The sequence below is a fragment of the Perna viridis genome, chromosome 5, assembly GCF_037379345.1.
Source record: "Perna viridis isolate PV_CMFRI_1.1 ecotype Kerala chromosome 5, ASM3737934v1, whole genome shotgun sequence".
NCBI lineage: Eukaryota > Metazoa > Mollusca > Bivalvia > Mytilida > Mytilidae > Perna > Perna viridis.
Genome location: NC_142449.1, coordinates 46578198 through 46600641, shown reverse-complemented (window position 1 = coordinate 46600641; position 22444 = coordinate 46578198). Strand labels below are relative to the sequence as shown.

The following is a 22444-nucleotide window of genomic DNA, read 5'->3' as shown; positions in this document are numbered from 1 at the left end:
TATGAAAACTATTGCATTTATTAAAATGAAATTAAAATCAAATGAAAGAGAAAAATCTGCTGAATTGCAATGACTATTTTCTTATAAGTGTGTATTGAATGATAATTAAATGATGACTAAATAAATGTACCTATGTCTTGAGAAAAAAATACAAAAAATTTCATTTTTTTCTAAACTATACCCAGTAAGCTGTTAATCATTGTGTCTTTCTGTTTGTCTATATGACTTTACTACAGTGATTTACTACCAATTAAAAGATAGAACATTCTAATACTGAGGTATGTTCTGTTCCCAAAACACTAATTGTAATAAAAAATAATGATTACTTATTATTTTTCAGTAATTGTCACACGGAAAATTGATGAAATGGGCCAACTTCTAACTATTAATTAAGTATTTAAAACTCATTATCATGTGATAAAAATAAATCATTTTAAAGGAATTTTCAAAGTTGAAATTTTGTACCCCACTCGAGTGAATTTCAAACCATTCCAGTCTCTTTTTTAGTACCTTGATAATATTATTTTCTATACTCGTATAATAGTTTTCACAAAAGAAGACAGACATTATCTGTTCCTTTCAGAATCTGTTTAGATTTTGATTCTAGATATTATATACTTTAAAGATATGACCTTTGAAAATGTCAAAAACCTTCCGCGTTTTAGACCCTCCCGATATGATCAAATACCGAAAAGTTTCCGCAATGTAATTAATCTTTGTTATGACGTTACCATCCCCATAATAAAATACCACCGAGCGTTGTTATTTTTTTTCTTGAAAAGAAAGTAAAGAACTATGACGCAGTATCTTCAAGTAAGCGAGGATGAAAACGACGAACCTATTGAAATTCCTAGTGAAGAGGATGGAACACTATTGCTATCAACGTTGTCAGCCCAGTTTCCTGGTGCATGTGGCCTGAAATATAGGAACCCATCATCAGGAAATTTTCGTGGAGTTCGCCTGCACGAAGGATTGCTTTATCCTCCAGATAAATGTTGGGATAGTCATGTTTACATTGTTGTTTTTCCAAAAGGTAATTCTACTATCAATATGTTCTAGACCTCACCTGCTCACTTCATATCGATATGTTTTGTCCAAATAATTATGCCGTCTTGGGGGCTAATTTTTTTCTTGCGTGATTGCCTCCCTTTGCATCAACAGATTTTTAAAAATGCTTCAGTAAACGTCATGATTATCTGGACTACAATATGGTTGTTTTTTAAAAATAAGAAGTTTTCACAATTATAGTAAGCACTGCACAGCAAATCAGTGTGAGCCCTACAGTTATTATGAATCTCGGTCAGTTTGTTCTGATTCATGTTCCCCCTATTACTTTTTCGCTGTTGAGTCTGTTCTCCCTATATAGTTAGTCTATTATTTAAGTACCGTTTATAAGAATGGCAAATTAAAAGGTTTATACACGAATATTTTTATGTTACATGTGATTCTATGTAAAATGATATAGGAGAGTTCGCCAATCTCATTAGTGATGTCATATTCACTAATTTACATATCATTAAGTGTCAGATTGGTTGGCAAATAAACAACTAAATAAACAATTGACAATTTCATGATTAGAATCCCAATTTTCAAAACTTAATAATTTTGTTATTTTATATCCAATTTTGGTTCTGTAAAATGTTCCATTTAGATAAAATAATTCATATTACATGTATGTATAATGTGAATTTATAACTGTTTTACTTGAAAAAATAAATTTGTAGTGATATTTATATGTAAACCTCTATTTTTGTATAAAATTATAATTAAAATCTTATGTGCATATAGTCTAATTACTGAATGTTTATATAAAAATTCCGTGGATAAAAAGAATTTTATTTGCAATGTTGGGAACCAAAAGAATTTTTCAGTTATCTTTAAAAATGAAAAAGTTCTGATGATTTAAAGTTGATCCCCTATGCCACTCAATGGATTTTTTGCCAACCAAAACCAAATCACAGGTAAGTGATGACATCATGAAGAACTCTCCTATTAATTTATGCGGTTGTGGTAACTCCATGTGTATGAAAATGAAAATCTGTTGAATACTGTATGCAAGTCCTTATCACTTTTACATATATGTTTAACATTATAACTTTATAACAAGTTATAATTTCACTCATATATGAGTGTATGACACTTTTATGAATTTTTTTTCTCAAAAATTGAAAGTGTGTGTCTAAAAATAAGTTTTGAGAAAAGACCATAGAGACCAATTAAAAGTTAACTGTCCTAAAGTTAAGTTAATTACCAATTATTAAAGACAACTGTCAGTTTTTGTGTCATATAATTTTGTTTAATTTCGCAGGTGCGGTAATGGAATTAAAATTGAATACCCATTGCAGAATATCTTCAAGATAATTAATTTTTTATGCAGCAACTGATGTTTTGTCAAATTTGTGTAATTATTAACCTTTTTTAATATTATACATGTATATTGGGCATACAGACTCTAGAGGCAAACAAACCCAATACCATTTGTTACATTATCTTAATTTCCCTTTATGTAATGCCAGTGAAAAACAGTCATGTCCTGGATGTAACACACAGTGACTCTCCTTATGGAAAAAAAATTAACATTTCCTACAGCCAAACAAATAAAAATGTGTGATAAGAGATCACATCTCAGTAAAAATAAGTTAATCGTTTCTGATAGTCTTGAGGTCTTTTCTATTTTATTTTTTTTTCTAATTAAAAGAAATGAATATGGTTTAAAAATTTTTCCTGGTAGATACATGTATATATAATGTATGTACATTGTACATATCTTTCTCTCCTGTTCAGTTTTCTGGTTGTTTAAGAACCAACCCGCCCCAGAAGAAATATACAATGTGGCTTTGATCATATTATCCAAATTGAAGCATAGCTAAGGTACTTGTATTCAGTAACAAATGTACAGCATATTGAAATTTGCAATATATATAAAGAGAATAGGTATCGTGTTTATGTCAAAGAGACAACAACCCCACCAGGATAAAAAATGTCAGCTCACAGCCACTTGTTGGTCTTAAATGAACGACGAGGAAACCTACAGAGCAGGTTACAGTTGGCCTAAAACATTAATATACACAGGTAAAGGACGGCTGAGTAACTTCAGGCACATTTATGCATCAACAGAAAAACTGATAGGATATGATCTTCCTGGAATTTCCTTCTTCCTTATTAGAAGTGTGGTAATTGCTGTTACCACAGTCCTTTTGTCACTTGTGATGTTATGTACTTTCAATGCATAGATCTAGGTGCAGTGAGTTTTTGGTACTTTGAAGAGGAATGGCCATTTAACCAGGATATGGTAAGTGAGATCTTGGGAAGTTAAACTTGAAGCACAATTTATGCACATGATGTAGTATTAATAGGATTTTAGGCCTTGCCTATGAGGGACTGAGCTACTTTTTGTATTTGTACTCAAATGTCAAGTGACAATGTTATTGGTAATTTCTTAACTGCTGAGACTTCCTTGAGCAACCACACTCTTGCTGCATTCAAAGTTCATGCCTTAACTTCCATTGTTACAGTGTATTCATCTGCACCATGAAAACTGATTTGTTCAATGTGTCATAGTTTTCCTTTCCTCTTTTGTCTATCCTGGATTTGACTTTTTTTGAGCAACTTGGTGGGTGTTTCTATAAAAGCAGAGGACACTTACCCTCCCGGTGCACCTGTTCCAAGCACCCAGTTTTTAGTGGAGTCCAAGTTGCTCATTTACTTTCATTACTTTGTATGTATTATTTTAGTTAGTTAGTTGATGTTCTTTGTTGTGTTTGTCTGCTTTCCATGTCTGGTCTTTGTCCCTGGATTACATTCTTTTGATTTCTGCTAGAATCTTTGTTCCCTTGATTACTCTTAAATTACATATGTCATTTCTGGCAGGATGATTTTGAGTTATTTTTCATTCCCCTACACATACATGTCATCTACATGTATCTGATGTCGCTGATGCTCTGTCCTTTTTAAGGTATTGTTGCTATAATTATAATTCTGCTTTTCAGATAACAAAAGAAAAGGAGAAGAACAGACAGAAAATCCATCTGCAAAGACAAAGAAACTGGAAAAGAAATGTAGTGATTTAATAGTTTTGGGATTACCATACAAAAGTACAGAAGATGACATAAAAGCTTATTTCTCCAAATTTGGGGATTTAGTACTTGCCCAGGTTAGCTTTTATTTTATTTTATTTACTAGTATTTATTATTATTATTATTTTCAATCTTTTACTTGAAATCTGTACTTAAGTTAGTAAAAAACATCAAGTACTGGTACCTTATCCTGGCCTTGTTAACATTATATTTAAATTATCCTTATAAATTTTGTTGTTAGTTTAGTTAGTACATTTCAGATAAATAGACTACCGATATATAAATCTTAAAATTTGTCTTTCAATCTATATATGACATGATAATTTTTTTCAAAGGACAATATTAGACAAATAGATCTTTTGTCAATAGCAAATTAAGGAGTACTACCCTCCTCCTTAAAGGTAATTGAAATCCAATCCAGTATGATTTTTCTTTTGGTGTGTCATGTTACGTTTTGTAGCAACACATTATGAATAATTGTTAGTTTTTATTGAAATACATGTACAAAAGTTTATTTTGGTTTTGTGTAACATGTGTTGAAAAAAAAAAATAAGTAAAAAAAAAATTGTATTATGATACAATAAATATTTTTAATCTATGAAAGATGATGCTTAACTTTAAGGACACGATTACATCTGTTGGAAAAACCTTTGAAATCCTAAGTGCTTTAAAGATATGTTCATCTGGTACTATTTAATGAGATAGACCTATTGAATCATTGAAATATTTGTATCATATTCAGTTTCAGCAAAGCATCTCAAGCTGTCATTTAAAACAGAATGAAATCAGTCTAAGTTACCAGCAGTACTTTAATGCTTACATGAGATTGTTGTAAAATGCTGAATACAAACATTCCAATGATTTGTACGAGTTGTATCAGTTACTCTAGGTCTACCTCCTTAATGTAATTTTAACAGGTCAAAGTTGATCCCTGGACTCAGAAGTCAAAAGGTTTTGGTTTCATTAGATTTAATGATATTGAAGCACAACAAAAATGCCTAGCACAACAGAGACACATGATAGATGGTAGATGGTGTGAAGTCAATATACCAAATTCAAATGTAAGATGTACATTTTTATAGGTAGTCTGTTCTTTGTTTCCTATGATCTTTTTGGTTGATATCTCTCTTTAAATGACAATATACCTGAAAATATTTTGTCAAAGCATTGGGAGTGATTGTGACATATTTTGCTCAACTTCTTCAGGTTTTAGAATGAAAATGATGTCACACTCAAAACAGTGTGTAGTCCCAAATATTAATATACATTAAAATGTACAAAAATACCTCTAGAAATTGAATTACCAGTGTGTTTAAGAATACTTTTATTCCGAAAGCTATACAGCTTATATGTACAAACAGATTCAATAGCATACACCTTTCTAATAAAAAAAAGATTAACAGAATAATAATAATAATACCGGTAATTATAGACTAGATAATTACATTGGATATTTCCACTTGTGCTATCACACTTGTTGAGATATGCCACATGATATTGATTAGTTTTCCCAAAATTACAGACTTGACAAAAGATATTTTGTTGGTGATTAAAGGATAAAAAAGGCTCTTAGAATATAAGATTTTCTTCTTATTTAAGTAGGAATTCTTTGTCTAAAATTTTAGGATAAAAAATTACAGATTTTTGTATGAACAAAAAACATTGTTTTTTTTATCAACCTTACCCATGTAATTGCTTTTTTTCCCTCATTTTCCAACTTTTTTTTTACCATGAGCATAATCATATTCATCAAGCCCGAATAAATTTCATTGGCAAATCCATTTTTTTTTCATGAAGGCTAGTTGCCTTCTCATTTTCTTTACACAGTTTGAAATATTAACAGTATTTCTTTCTAATGAGCCATAAATAAAAAAAAAAGAAATGAAAAGAAATAAGATGTTGTTACTTGGAGCTAACATGACTGGTGGCTTTATTACACCACAATTATGTTTTTTTTCACTACACATCCTATCAATTGTAAGTACCCTTAGTTACACAAAATACTTCTAATAAAAGTTAAAGTATTTCAGAATCACACATAGATAGTGAGCCAATCTTGTTTTTAAAAGCTGAAACATCTTGTCAATTAGATTTTGACTTTGAATGACTTTTTTTTCAGGAGCAAGGTCAGCAGTTGCAGTCAAGAAAGATTTTTGTGGCTAGAATATCAGAGGGCATCACTACTGATGACTTAGACCAGTACTTTTCAAAGTTTGGCCCAGTCGTCGATACCTTCATTCCAAAGCCTTTCCGTGCTTTTGGTTTTGTAACCTTTGGGGAACCTGATATTGCCACCTCTCTGTGTGGAGAAGATCATATAATTAAGGGCTGCAGTGTCCATGTCAGTATTGCTGATCCCAAAACGCCATCAAAGGACAGAGATCGTGACCGTGAGGATTACAGAAGAGACAGGGGAGATCACAGGGATAGGGGGAGGGATTATAGGCGGGATGATAGGGACCGTGACAGGGAAAGATATGATAGAAGGGATAGAGATGGACGGAGCAGCAGGAAGGGTAGAGACGAACACCGGGATCAACCTATGACTGGAATCAACGAGTCCATGCAAGTGAATGGAATGAATTTCCTGAACTCAGCTATGCTTGCTGCAGCACAGGCTGTTCTACAGGGCCAGGCCCAGAGTGGTTGGGGTGGTATGCCATCACAGAACAGTGGAGGCAGTGCAGATCTTGGCCCAGGTTATGGTGGAACACTAGGATCCAAGTCTGATAGCAACAGATCTTATAGTGGATGGGGTTCATATGATTCTGGTAGTACTAGCCAGGGTGGTTATAGTGGGGGTAGCACAAGTCAGGGGGGCTATAGTGGTTGGGGAGGTGGGAGTAGCAGTAGTCGCAGCAGTGGATGGAATTAAGTCTTTCACATTCTTTACATAATCATTTTCATTCAAAATTATCTTCATCAAGGAACATTTTTATTTTTCTCTCTAATTCAATACTTAAAAAAGGGAAATTTCAGTTTTCTTTCTTTTCCCACCTTCCCATTTTACTACATATTTTCATTTAAGGCATTGTAAATATATACATATATAACATTCAGGTTAACTGTGAAATTATAATTGTTTCTTGGATACCTATTTGGGGTTTTGTGGGTCTGTTTCACTAAAAAATGTTTAAATGAAAATTCCATTAACCAGTAGTAGTTTAAAAGCTACAACAAGTACAGCTAGTCTTGTCTTCACTTCATGTTGAAATTTTATTTGATCAGCATAGCTATTTGGAAGTGTTTTAATGATAAAAAGGATGAAAACAGATGTTTAAAACATTACTAGATTACTTGTATCTTAGGGTTCAGTTTACTCATGTTTCACTGTACAAATGCATGTAGCCAGGATAATTTTAGACTGCAGCCCTGGTCTGTTGAAAAGATTTGTTGGTTGGCCAAAAAATTTCAGTTACTAGTGTACATTGTTTCATAAGAAATATTTTTATATAGGAAAACCATGTTCAGGTTAGAAGTCTCCTTTTTTCATTTGGAGGGTGTTTTTTTTGTGAAAAAGTTAACAATTTTGAATCGTATAAAGTAAAATCAGATTTTTTTTATTACATTTCATAGCAATTAAGTTCATGTCAGAAATGTTTATTTTCTATTTAGACATGTTCTCTTCATAGTGGTCAGTTTGATTTTTTTCGTAATGAATTGACGTTTGTTTTTCTCAATTCCAATTTTATCCAATGCTTTGTTTTTTCTCTCATATTCTACTTGTGACCAGCGTAATTTATATATGAACACATTTCGTTAAATAATCGGATGTGCCAGGAAAAGGATAATATGTTTATAACAGTTTACAACAATTTGTCCAGAAAACAGAGTATTAGGAGAAATTGAGATACACAGGTCTGGATGCCTCTGTTCGAATAATTGCAAGTGAAGGTGAACGATTACAATTCGTAGGAAAGTGGAGTTGATTAGAAATTGTATTCAAAAAGAGGAGTTGAAATGTACTTGAAAGTGAAGTTGAAATGATAAAGGAACATGGAAATTGTAGTTGAACGGTTTTATGCATACAGGTAAAAATAGCAGCAATTCGGGAAAGAGGAGTTGAAAGGTTTAACAAAATCAGGAAAAAGTAGTTGTAAGGTCAAACAGTGATGAAATTGGGTGACGGGTTCCTATACTTTTTTGTAGGAATGATCTGAAACAATACGAGATTCAATGGTGGGCAAGGAAGTTGCATGTGTCTAGATTGACTAGAATTTTCGAAAAGTAACAATATTTGTGAAGTCGTGGAAAAGTTGAATCAGTACCGTGCGAAGAAATAGAAATGCTTAAGAGTTCTAATACCAATGGATGCCATTTAGAAAAATAGTCGAGCTGATAATGGGCGTTAAGGATAGTTGAGTTACTAGGATGCTCAGTGGCTGACAGTAAATTTTGTTACGAAAGGTCACATTGCTAATGCAATCATTCAATGGAGACTACTGACTATGAACTAGATAACCTTTTGAAACATTTGATTAGAATGAAGTTGAAACTTGAAGCAAATTATGAACAAGTCGAGAAACTGTTGTGTACGTGGTGTATTGTTATTGTCTTGTGTTAGTGACTATTAAAATCATAGATGTTTCATCGATGTGTGAGCGTTTCTGTATACGTGTAGTCCAAGCGAGTCTGGATATATATAATGTATTTATTGTGGCTGTATGTAGGTACATGTACATGTAGCGTCGAGTGGACTTGAAATATTTGGTAATAGCATAGATTTGCTGAGGGGGCTCGAGGATTTTTTTTTTACCTCAATAATGTAGTATTATAATGGTATGCTGTTGTCGTTAATAGATAGTACTGAACATCAGTATATTAAGTGTACCACAATGTGCTATATTACTAGGATTTGGGGTGTGATTTGAACTGTTTATGAAGGGACGTGAAGCAAGTTTTTCTCGATGTCCGGATAATAACCAGTATAACAGTGTGTGGATATTTTTTTTTTGAAACCATACCACAAGAGAGGGCTCGGATTGATTATGGGGTTTGTGACAAAAATGAGAGGAATGATTATGAAGGGCTAGAAACAAGTACTTTTATTATGTTCTGACAATAACCTGAGTACAAGTATTGTACTACAAAGTGTCGTACCACAATAGGATGGTTGAGATTGATTTTTTGGGGCTTTTTACTTGAACAGTATACCAATTTGGTGGGTAAAAAGGGACAGAATGTCAGGATAATGCCTTGAGTAGAATGTTAAATTTTAACACTTTAATTCTGGTTAAATTCTTATGTGTCCAACCTATGATTGAAATTCTGAGCTGTATCTAACAAACTTGAATGACGTGCCTATTACTTCCCAAAATAGTGAGGGTCGTATCAAGCTGCGCCCTGCGAAGCATTTTATTTCTGTAATAATTATTTCAAAAGTCCAGAACGGGTTATCGAGACCATACAATAGATGGTTGAAACTTGGCGCCATTCGTATGGGAAATGGAATATCGACAGTTGTATCAAATGTAGTATGAGAGAGAACTGTCAAATATGACGTTTGTTCATTATGCTCGAGGTCTAATATTGGTTTCGATTTATCGCTTGTAGATTAGAGTGACAGATGCATGGTCGATAACTTAAACTCAATATACCTTGAATATAAAAGTGAATCAATCTTAAATGTTAAAAGGAGAGGAAGCTCTCGGTGAGGAAACGTGCATCTTACTCAAGAAATGTGCTTTCTGCATTACTTATTGTGATGGTTCATCTTCGTGTGTCAAGCTGTCTTGATCTGTGCGGAATGAATCTTGTTGGATGAATCATATAAGTGAAAGGGGTAACATTGTTGACCGGTTTATATTAATCTACGTAAATTTATGATCGTAGATGAAAAGGCGAATTCCCAGGGTGTGAAAACAGGCGCGTAGCTGAGGCTAAATTGAAGTGTAGGAAAAATTACGGCAGGGGGTCTTGGGGCCGCTTAAGGCCCCCAGCAGGTCCAGAGGGGGGCTTAGAAGCTCCGCGGAGATAGCGTTTTAGAGCATCATTTATGCGTCTCCTGGATGTATTTTATCTCGGAAAAAATGGCAAAATTAAGTGCAGGCAAAAGCATTTTTGCCTAACGGCTGCTACGCGCATGGAAAATGAAGAGAATGGCGATGGTTTTAGCAAGTTATTTGTTTTTTTTTTCATTTCAGGGACCGATTTAATGACCAGATAGGGATGCTTCATATCTCCGAAACAATAGTGGTCGACATCTGATACATAAAATATAATTTTTCCACGATCACACGAAAACACCCGAAGGACGATAGCATTCCCTAATCGGACAGTCACCCTAATAGTTTCATTTTAGAAAAAAAATAACACATACATGCTTGTTTGAGCATGAAGACACTCGCACCATACTAGCTTCAAATCGGGACAATTTTGTATTCTTCTCAAACGGGCTAATGTGTTACTTTGCCGGATTTTAAACAGCAAAGAATCATGTCGATCACAAAAAGCACTTGACAACCATGCAAGTTGTCAAATTTTACATTTTATTTTTCTTGTATCCATCACCCGAGGAGGGATTCAAAAGATGTCTACCTAAACACTGACTGTGATACTGCAAAAAAAAAATATTCGGATAAACGACCCTCTGCATAATTGTCACATTAGCAATAACAAATTACTTTTATGTTAAGCTTTCCCTACACTTCCGGCATGTCTTGAGGGGTTTTTTTTATATGACCGTTCTGTGGGCGTCTGTAAACATTTTGTATCCGGACAATAATTTGAATTTAAGTGAAGGTTCTACGAAGTTAATTACAATATGCCATACTACAAAAAGAAGGCTGCATTTGGCTTAAGATGTCGGGGCTTTAAATGATTAGGATTTTCGACTGAAAGGGACGAGTAGCAAGCATTTTCTGAAGAGTGGAGTTCATGGAGCAGATAACAAACCCCACCCATCCTAGGCTTATATAGGTTATTAAATAATTACATCAGAAAATACAAATGTTAATATAAATAGCATCAAATTAAAGCTAAGATATACCTCTTAAATATCAGATATAAAAAAATGTTGCTAACCCTTTTATACGACCGCAAAACAAATTTATATCGTATAATATTATTACCCTGCCGTCGTCGTTGGCGTCCGTTAACTTTAGTTAATTTACGAAAACTTTGGTAAAACTTCCCCATTTTGTTTTGTTTCAAGAGGCATGGCGGGGGGCTCTTTAGTTTTTGGAGGTTTTTGCGCCACCCCTTTTGGAAATAAGGGACTAAAAGGGGGAAATAGGTGTTATTACAATTGATAGAAAACAGCTTATTGTTGATCAGATTTTTATACAACCACTAAAACCTTGCGGTCGTATATTGGTATGGCGCTGTCGTCGTCGTCCGCAGACACTTTGTTTTGCGAGAATTTAAGTATTTATAAGTATTGATTTTGGGGGTTATGACCTAACCGTTTTAGAATAAAGGGCCTTAACAAACATTTCATTGAATTCAACTCTATGACTCAATATAGTTAAACTATAGAAATGGTCATGATACTGAGCTACAATATTCTATACCATGGTGGTCAGACTTGGATTGATTTTTGGGTTATAGACGAACTTATAAGAAAATAGGGGTTAGAAACCTGCATTTTTCTTATGTCCTGACAATAATTTTACTACAAGTGAATGAATCCGTCCGTTCGAAATTGTATTACAAGGTGCTATGACTGGGAGTAATTTCTGGACGATAATTTGGATTAAGGGGAATGGATCGTTTTGAAATTGTACAAGGTGCGATATCCCCACAGGAATTTATTTTGCAGGTATTGTCTGGAATTATTTAGAAATAAGTAAAAAAGTGACCTCTTTCGGTTCTGGGCAAATTTTTATTCTGTGTCAAATGTCTAATAACTATCAAAATCAAGTTGGAATGGTGTGTCCATTCTTGCTCACACTGTTCGGAGTTCGAATACTGCGGTCGTATCAAACTGCGCACTGCGAAGCATTTTATTATGATTCAGATGCCATTCTGTCATTTACGATTCTATATTTAGATTTTTTCCACAGGGAAGGCGTATATTTAACTGCTTGAGAGTTAAATGAGTACAAAATTGGGCTACGCCAAAAGATCTACTTAGCTATTGCCGTCTTGGCGTCCGTCGTCGTTAACATTTTCAAAACTATTCTCCTCCGACACTACCCGACCAATTGGAACCAAACTTGGTACGAATGTTCTTTTGGGTAATCTGCATAGAACTAACGTGAGGATTTTTTTATCTGTCGCAAAACATGGCTGCCGTTACTAAAAATAGAACATGGTCACAGACAGTAGTTGTTTTAGCATCTATTACCAAAACCGTTAGGGTTAGCCAAAATCTGAAATGGATAGAAGTGTTCAGCATGATGAGACCTATCTGTCGTGAAAGTTTTCGTTTTAATCTGTGAAGGCATGTTGGAGTAATTGCCATTTTTCGACGTTTTTTCTTTTGCTATTTTTTATGTTATTTCTTTCAAAAATCTTCTCTTACACAACTTGACCAATTGGAACCAAACTTGGTATGAATGTTCCTTGGGGTATCGTGCATAGAATTGGTGTGAGGATTTTTGATCCGTCAAAAACATGGCTGACGTTACTAAAAATAGAACATAGTAGTCAGACAGTAGTTTTTTAGCATGTATCGCCAAAACCGTTAGGTGCAGCCAAATTTTGATATAGGATTAATGTGTTCAGCACAATGAGATCTATCCGCTTTAAAATTTTCGTTTTAATCTGTTGGTCATGTTGGATTTGTTGCCCTTTTTCAACGTTTTTTTTTTGTTGCTATTTTTTTATGTTATTTCCTTCAAAAATCTTCTCTTCTTACACTGACATATATCTGCAAAACCGTTAGGTTAAGCGAAATTCTTTCAATTGCTGAAACAATACTTATAAGGCCCACAAAGTCTCCAAGGGATCAAAGTTTTCTAACGACTCCATGTAAGAGTTATTACCCCTGAAAGGTGAAAAAATGATGTTTTTTAATTGTTTTCAGCCAATATCTTGAAAACAAAAATGGATTAAATGAAACTTTCAGTTGATGAAATGATTCTTACGATAAGGCCTAAAGATGTTTGTGGGTATCACAGTTTTCGGACAACTTTTTGTTAGAGTTATCTCCCTTGAAAGGCAAAATATGTTATTAGCAGTTTTCACCCAATGTCTTGAAATAAATAAAACGAAATTTTCCATTGATGAAATGATCCTTATAATAAGTCCTACCAAAGTCTTGAGCCAAATTTCCGGACAACTCTTTGTTAGAGTTATTGCCCTTGAAAGGTAAAAATTTAACCAGGTGAGCGATTCAGGCTCCTGGGGCATCTTGTTTATCTTTTGTCCTATTTCGAAATTTTTTTATTCGATTCCTGATGAAAATCAATGCATGCGGTTTTTTTTTCAACCAGATTTCAGATATCTCTAACCGTTTTCCAGTTATAAAGAGTCAAAGGGGGACACCCCAGAATCGGTATATTTTATTTTAGGTCCGAATTTGAATTTCTTTTTTTATTGGATTCCGCATGAAAATCCCTGTCTGCAGTTTTCAATCTCTTACGGTTTTTGAGGTTACGGGTTAAAAGGGGTTGAAAAAGCCACACACACCAAAAACCACATGTTTTCATAACACCACGTTTCAAAAGAGTATCATTACTGTCCTTATCCGTGAAATCTGGACGCTGACATTCTAAGGGAATGTTCGGGTGTACCTAGTTTAACACGTCGTTTTTTATGAGTTACTGAATCGATCCCGTTGCTACATATACAGTCAAATAAGCATTCCTATGCGACTTCAAAGGCGTATTAATTATATAGAAAAGTGATGAATAAATAGCAGAAACTTACCATTTTCAGACAACATGTTCGGGTATGTTTTGTTTTTGTTCAACCGTGTTAGCGATATGTACCGTGTTAACGATATCGCTTTAATCCGGGTGCACTAGAGAGATTGGTGAAAAAAGCACGCGACTTTTTCACCATCGGGAGGTGATTAAATTTCTGCGAGAGTTACCTGCCATTTTTTTTTTACATTTCCGCTCCCGAGACTGACGGAGAATCCATCTCACCCACGGGTTGAGACAGAACACAGGCAAATTGGCATTATTGATTAAAGAGTTTATGAACGATCAAATTCTATCAATAACGAATACATGTGTTTGAAAATTCTTCGGCTATTGTATCGAGAATAGCCGGTGATAGATTATTTCTTGCAGTTTTTTTTACACGTCACTGGCGAGATATATGTTTAAAAATGCAGGCCATTTTCATAGACCTGTAATTAATTATAGGTCTCTGCCATTTCAATTCAAATATTTAATCGGAAAACTTACTCGAAGTGAAGAAAAAGAATCAAACTCCCGCTTTTTTTTTCATGCAAGATTGGGAAATTTCCAAAACCGTTGGGTGAGATGTAATAGTTCGTCAAGTCGGCGGACCCTCGTTATATTAGAGAACGATTAAATCTTACCATCGGGTCTCTACGATTTCCATATCTTGCAGTCGTTCATGTATTACTCCAGTTTACTTCAGTTTGTGTTTAGATATACTAGAGTTTTGCACAATATTCATTTTGGGGGAAGATAATCGTAAACTTGTTGGGTTTCCTTCATTGAACTGAGCCGAAGACTAAAGTCGTGATTTTCAAAACGAATTTTTACTCAACTAGTATTTAGATAAAAGTAAATCAAATATTTCATGTGGCATCAGGATACCCCCCCCCCCCCTTTTACCATACGCGAATCAAGTGTCGAAGTTTTCAAGGGCCTATTTCACAACATGATAATTATTGTCCTCTCCTCAAACCCTGACATGAGAGTCCTGAATTGACAAACGCAATATTCAAGTATACCTCTCCATAGGCGGATGTAAGAGGACTGGATTTGATGCCCTGTAATAGATGAATATAATATTGGGCCATCCGTGCGAGACCCGACAGGGTAGTCAAGGACAAACAAACCCTCGCTCACTCGCTGCCCCTGGCTTGATTTATCATATGGAAGTCACGAGAGGTTACTGGGACCGCTACTTTAGCGATACTTAAGAACCGACCATTGGGCCGGGGTACACATATAAGGGGCGGCTTTGAACTTTTTGAAAAAGAATAAATGTTCCAAAATTTGGAGAGAAAAAATACTCATTAGTATTCGTTTGCTGCTGAAATATATACATAAAAAAATTCTTATCCGACATCAAATCCCTCCCCGCCAAGGATATAGTCTGTTTCCAAAATACTTTATGATAGACATTTTGTTAGATATGCAATTACCGACTCTCTCGATCACATAACATTTACTTCTCTAATGTGCATGTTTATTTCTGATTTCATTAATATTTCGTGTCTAGTCAACGCATAAAAGAATGCAAATTATTTAAATTTATTTAAATAAGTGTTTCGTTAAATGATTTATATACATCGTAGCAGTAAGCACATCGTATTCTTTATTAACAACATTAATCGATTAGCTGGCTTAGTCATGTGGATACATCGTCCTATTAGTCTAGTGGTTATGACCTAAGAATCTCATTCTTGTATCGTGGGTTCGAATCCCACATAGGAACTTCTATACATGTCCAATGACGCCATCCAGTTTTTCCCACTTTTCGATAGTTGCTTAGGTTTTATTATTTGATAAAGTAATCCTGTTTTTCCAGAAGTTGTCGATGTGTAAAATCGGAACATTCATTCACAAAACAAATTAGAAGGAAGGATTATTATGATTCATATAATTCCAATCCCTAACTATCTGAAACATATTAATAGTTTTTTTTTCTTGTAGACTATCATTCAGTGAAATTAACACCTAAAATTGACATTGCAAAAGGCGGCATTCAACGGACAACGTGACAAGGTTGTCATTTTTCTCGTATGCATATTTGAAAGAAGGGAATGAACCATAAGACATTAGCCCCTTTTTTGGATGCTTTGTTTTCGTGTATTATATTAAATCTTAAAATGTTAGGATGTCAATTCAGTCTTATGACTTTATCCCTCTCCCGCTAACATGTACAGCGATTTTGGAAAAGGATCCAGAAAAAAAGAGGAGTTCCAAACTACTTTTTGCTCATTTTGTTCGACATTCCCCAACCAAAAATGGGGTACGCCACTGACCTCTACCCTCTGAGAATATTCGTAAGTTTAAACCGTATAAGATTGAAAGCACACATTTCAGTTGACAAAAACTGGACTGCACCAGTAGATATGGCTTTGGAAGCAAAGCTGGTGGTAGTATCCAATGTGTGAGTCGAACTCGCGAACTTCTTTGTTCTACCAATTGAGGGTTGGCAATGGGAGTCCGATCCAGAAATTTGTTTATAAAAAGGAGGGTTCAAGGCTACCATTTTCTCTGTTTTACGCAAAATTAACAGAATTTTACTATAAAAGGGGGGGGGGGGTTATACACTGCTGTTATGTACAATATATTGTGTTAGTATACTAGTAGTTATAAACATGTGTTGTGTACTTGGTTAACAGATTAATCACAAATTCTGGTTACCAGGTCAACATTTGTTTCATAAATACTTTACATAAATTAACACAGTGCTATACTTGAAACATGCAATTGTAATTTCCCCTGACTAGAAAAAGTTTGATCAGAGCCAGTCACCGCTGCCTCAACAAGAGGCCATATGGTCGAAGTACAAACGAAGTCGTCAAGCTAAATAAAAGCTCAATAGAGCTTGTGTTTGTATATTTGTTCTTAACCATGCCTACTCTAAATAAAACTTATCTATTTATTTATTTTATCTTTTTATTTATAATACGAAGTTTCATGTCTGAAATCAATAATCCCACAATACATATCTAAAGCTTATGTCAAAATACCAAGTAGCTAAATATGATGTACATATTTTATAATTGCAGAGCAAACTATACACCCTATTGATGAAGTCAATGTTTTGGATCAGGAAATCCCAAAAATCATTGAGATTGAAATGCAAAATAGGGGTGCGTACCACGGCATTATCTGGTGAACAAAATCCCAAAAGTCATTGAGATTGAAAAGCAAAGTAGGGGTGCGAACAACGGCATTATCTGATGAAGAAAATCCCAAAAGTCATTGAGATTGAAAAGCAAAGTAGGGGTGCGAACAACTGCATATCTGATGAAGAATCTATTATCCATCTACTCATTCAGCGGTTCAGAAGAGTTACAAATTAGATTGAGATGGCACCCTTTATCAACGATTAAGTGATTTTCGTCCATTTGCAAAATCTCGACGCAGTATCGGTGTTGGAACACTGGATAATTAATCAGGACACATTTACCGACCGTGGCCCTGTGCTCCAATCTGGATTCGAAACTGATACCATAAGCAAGAAATTAAGGCAATGGTTTCCCGTCGTATATCACGTAATCATTTGATTTTTTAAGGGGGGTGGGGTGGAGGTGGGGGTGGGGCTAGCATCATAAACAGGACGATGATGAATGTTTTAGAAAAATCCTGGATGAACAAAAAAAAAAAAAACAGCAACAACAGGAAAACTCAGTACTCGCCAGGGTAAACACGTGCCTTCCAAAGCGGTGCTTATCGCAAATACAGTTGATAAACAAGTTTAAAATAGATCTGAAGTTAGTGAACAAAATTGTTGCATTTGAATTAAAGGGAAAAGTATGAATTATTGGGTTGCATCATTAATCAGTTTAAAGGCAAAAGTTCAATTTCCAATAGTTGAATATATACCCCATGTTGATAAGACGCGTGTGTAATTCATTTTTGTCCGGCCATTATTACATCAATCTTTGTCATTTTAGACTATTTTAACATCATTCTAGATAAACGTATTCGAACGCAATATTTTCATGGGTGAACGTATCTAGTGTGATAGTTGATACATGTATGTCAGTTATTTATGAATAATTTCTGTTTTTAGAGGAAATTCGACTTTTTTGGATGAAGTGGTGTTGCTTTTATACATGTAGTGGTTGAATTAAAATTGCGTGCTCGTATGATACAGTTGATGATATCGTCAATATAAAATATACTTTATGTTCGATGACAAATATGGAAAAATTTTAAACCAGAGAATCTTTTTTTAGTCCATATTACTTGAACGAAACATATATAATTCAAGATCAAAATAATTTTCGAATAATTTCACGAATAACCTAAATGTGTAATGCATGTGTAGGTCACTATTTTGTTTTGTTTTGTTTTTCGGGTTTTTTTTGCGAATTACAAGATATTAAACTCACTTACATGCACGTGTCGATGCTCGTGGAGATTTCTATGAAAATGCTTATATATCTAAGACCTTATATATAAGTCTATAGACTATACAAGTCTGAAGAATTGTACAACGATAAAAATGTTATAAGAGAATATAAACGAGCAAAATTTTCAGTCAAATTATCACCTTATTCATATTTGTGAAAAATTCAGATGAAAAAGGGAAATTTGTTACTTTTAAATAGATTTTTCGTCAATCTACAAGGATTACTTCAATATTTGAATCATTTACGAATGAAATAAGCTATATAAGAGGGAATGGTGTAAGGTTTTATTGAAAAACAGTCACCATTTTTCCTTAGGAATCATTTCTGTACTCCACGTGTCCATTTTCGTGAACTTGTTTATCAACCGTAATTGCGATAAGCACCGATTTGGAAAGAACGAGTTTATCTGGGTGGTACTAGAGTACTTGATTAGTCTTTAAAAAAAACAGCTAGCCGACAGTACAAATGAATTTCACTGTGTTCTGACTATTTTTATAGTGAAAGCATAATGTTTACCAAAGAAGACCATGAACATGATCGAAGTCGTAGACTTGAGACGAAGAAGAAATTACGGACTTTCACAGCGCTAATAAACCAATCCAACCATATTTCAACCCAATATATAGAACACTAGAGTAGTACAATTTGAAAAAAAAGTGTATATGACAGGTTGCTTTATTGTAATGTACGCTTGAAGAAATTGTCCATCTTCTTTATTCAATCGTTAGGTTTAATCGTCGATAACATCATCCTTCAAACATAAACACATGCCATCCAAACAGTGTTGGTGTTTGTGGTGGTCAGAACAAGACCCCGCGGCCGTGCAGTCAGAAACAGTGTTGCAAGCTTTAATAAAAACAAAATTAAGTCAGCCTGTAAACCCCATCGGATTGTCGGGGAGCTATATTTCTGTAGCTAGACTCTTACAGGATATGTTTTTTTTCTCATTTGCAATATTATGGGTAGCAGTGGCGGAGCAGAATATGCTTACCCTTTCGGAGCACCTTTATTGGAGTTCACATTACAAGTCCTTCTGCTTGATATTTTAACATATTCTTCCTGAGATGAATTGCCCTATTTTTTTATGCTTCGGTCTTTTATTATTTTTTTTTGCCGTTATTAACAAAGATGGTTTTACGGTGAAACGATCTATGGTTATGTTTTTTTTTTTTGCATCAGGCTAAATTTAAGAAGTAGACTAGTCTAACTATTTTCATTTGTAACTTTTTGCTGACCTCAGTCTTTTCGCCTTTTACGTTGCACATTCTCTTTCGATTCCAAAATCACGACACGTCTTTTTCAGGGTGAACATAACAGAAATATGTAGACACAAACACGTTTTATAATAAATGACTGATGATTCGACTCGGGTAATGTGTACAATATAACTTATGATAAAACAGTTACGTGATTAGATTTATTGTAAATGAAAAGAAAGAAAAGAAGAACTCTTCTATAAATCAAAGGGTAAATTTTGTTTTAACTTATACTTACGTAAATGATTGACACATGTGCATAAGTCATGTTTGCAGACCACATGAGAGGAAGTTGTATTTAAACATTGGGTATTTCCGCAGTCGGAGTAATGGTCGCAATCTTCCGATAACACAAGAACTGCACCTGTATTAAGAGGGTTTTTTTGATTCGTTGATTAACAAAAAATATATGAAAGTAGAAGAAATCTTGTACCTTGGACACATTTCAATATCATTGTTAGGGTGAGTCATGTACAAAGTCGACCATCAATCATATAAGTAGAAACACTGCCATATACACATGTACCTTTTTCAGAAACCCACAGGTGACTACGCTTCGTACCTTCCACAGAGGTACAAAGCGAAGTCAACTGTGCACATGCACATACAAGAGTTTGTATATAGATTTCCTATTGCCATGATTTATTGTACGATGAAAATGAATTGTTTCCAGCTCGGGATTATAATGTCTAAGTATAAGAGAATATTTGAACAAGATACACAGTATACATACCGACAAAAACAAAAGCAGCCAAAACCAAAAGTTTATACATCTTTGTATCACAAATTCCAGATAAGAAACTGAAATCCCTGACCGTATTTTGATTTCACGCAAAGATAAAACTTTGTCACGATTTGTGCATTATTATGTCAGTTAAATATACTTTCTTTAGACCACGTTTCTATGGTGGCACATTTTGGCCTACTCCTACTACATAAAAGGTTGGAATCCCTTTCCTCCATAGACCCGTTTGTGCTAATGTTGGGGTAGTCGGTGAGCATGCGTAGAGCATGCTCAATATACACTTCCGCGAAGAAAATTCTTATGTTCTACCCAAGCTCTACCTCGCGGAAGTGTATATTGAGCATGCTCACCAACTTACCACAAAAGGGTCTATACCCCAATGATGCCCGGGCAAGGTTGGCATTAAGGTTGTAATTAGCTTTCCAGACAGTCTCAAATTATCGACTTAAATGTTGGAATTTCCGACTTATTATCAAACCTTAACTTGGATTTTTCGACTCTATTATCGGAATTGTCGAATAAATCAGAAGTATTTCATTCTTTACTTTGATTACTGCGATAACCTTGGTTCCCTTGATTACTCTTGGATGATGCGGAGCAAAATGATTTTTAAGTTGTGATGCATTTTTGCGCTCTGTGATTAAAACACAGTTTCTGACCGTAAAAGAATGTTCATAATGTGCTGTTTGGTGAAAATGTAACCATTTTGTTAAAAGTACCAAACATTTCAACAGTATATATAGCTCATTAAGACCTAAATCTAGTGTAGTCGGATTACAATGTGCGGTAAAGTGTTTTCAGTTCGACCCCGAAGCAGGCTTATTTTTTATTTTGTGTTTTTTGGTAAAAAAAAAATGTCATTTATTAATTTCGGTAACTGTTTTCTCCTATTTCGTCAAAGGTCAGTTCGCATTTTCTTTGATTTCATGTTATGACACCTATTGTCATGGATTCCTCAGTCATTTTAGTTACTTTATGTTCTTTGTTGTGTATGTCTGGTCTTTGTCCCTGGATTGCATTTTTTTGATTACCGCTATAACCTTGGTCCCCTTGATTACTCGGTCAAATATAATCGATTGATGAAATATAGTACATTTTTTAACATGTGAGTGCAGTCATAAGAAAGTTGGCCCCATGTCGTTTGAAAGAGACCATAGGTTGAAATCGGACCCTACCTTTACTGATTTCTAGATCCAACCCTTTACGTCTGGTCCCAGTGGTAATTCAAGTCAGTCAGTCAAAAAAAAAACAAAAACAAAACAAACACTGGACTGCGTCGGTAGATTGAGGTTTCCAATGTGGGAGTCGAACCCACGACCTTAAGTTCTTTAGACTTATGTTCTACCAACTGAACTAACAGGACAAAGAATCTACCTGACTAAGCCAGTCCTGATACGTGATTTAATAATCTATATATATCCAGGAACTAGAAGTTGCAGAGTTTTATTATAAATCATTGTAAAACTTTTAATACCACACTGAGAAAAATGGCAGGTTATCTGCCATTTTGCATTATTAGGCGGGGTCCAAGCTCAATTGACTGGTAATGAAGAAAATTTTAAAGTTTTTTTTTAAAAGGCATGTACATGTATATCATGTAGGATTAAGAAATCACATGAATGATGTCAATGAAATGCACAAAAAGAATTGTTTTCTCGACAGAAAGTTTACTATTAAGTTATGTCAAATGCTTGTATTTTTTTGAACAAGGGCAAATTAAAAGCAACCATTGGTGCAATTAGATAAAAATGTTCTGTATATCATTGTGAGTGTACCCGGTACATTTGTACATAGTTTGGCAACTTCAAACTAAGCCACTTGTTTATGTGTATAATTACTACTAATCTATGAGAAGCCGTTTGATTCTTGTAAATAAATTGGTAACATGGTAGAAGAATGAATATCATCTGAATTTCTCTGTCCTTTGAGAGCCTGTTTATCTACAGTAAAACAAAACTTTTTTTTAAAGCAATATAGTTTTATTGTATAATCAATAACCTGCCTGAATTTTGTAAATATTGTAAATAACTACTTACAATATTTACAAAATTCAGGCAGGTTATTGATTATACAATAAAACTATATTGCTTTAAAAAAAAGTTTTGTTTTACAAAGATATGTATAAAAGAATTAGGTACTTTTTCTATTGATAAAAACTAAACCAACATGCTACTTTGGCACTTAT

At 34.3% G+C, this 22444-nt stretch overlaps 1 protein-coding gene, 1 long non-coding RNA gene and 1 other non-coding gene across 3 annotated transcripts; 1 reads left to right on the top strand and 2 right to left on the bottom strand.

The window, feature by feature from the left end:
• The first annotated feature begins 686 nt into the window (after positions 1-686).
• On the top strand, positions 687-8666 carry LOC148617966 (TAR DNA-binding protein 43-like). The gene is made up of 4 exons (XM_088585661.1): positions 687-1033; positions 3990-4153; positions 4994-5137; positions 6196-8666. Exons 1-4 carry the CDS (start codon positions 796-798, stop codon positions 6949-6951), a joined length of 1302 nt encoding a protein of 433 aa, XP_088441787.1. The 5' UTR covers positions 687-795; the 3' UTR covers positions 6952-8666.
• Positions 8667-18917: 10251 nt separating this feature from the next.
• LOC148617965 (uncharacterized) lies at positions 18918-20400 on the bottom strand. Its single transcript, XR_015922576.1, has 3 exons — positions 20248-20400; positions 19753-19878; positions 18918-19104 (listed from the first exon to the last, which is right to left on the bottom strand). It is a non-coding gene; the product is annotated as an uncharacterized LOC148617965 (long non-coding RNA).
• Positions 20401-21549: 1149 nt separating this feature from the next.
• On the bottom strand, positions 21550-21622 carry Trnaf-aaa (transfer RNA phenylalanine (anticodon AAA)). The gene has a single exon. It is a non-coding gene; the product is annotated as a tRNA-Phe (tRNA).
• Positions 21623-22444: the final 822 nt, after the last annotated feature.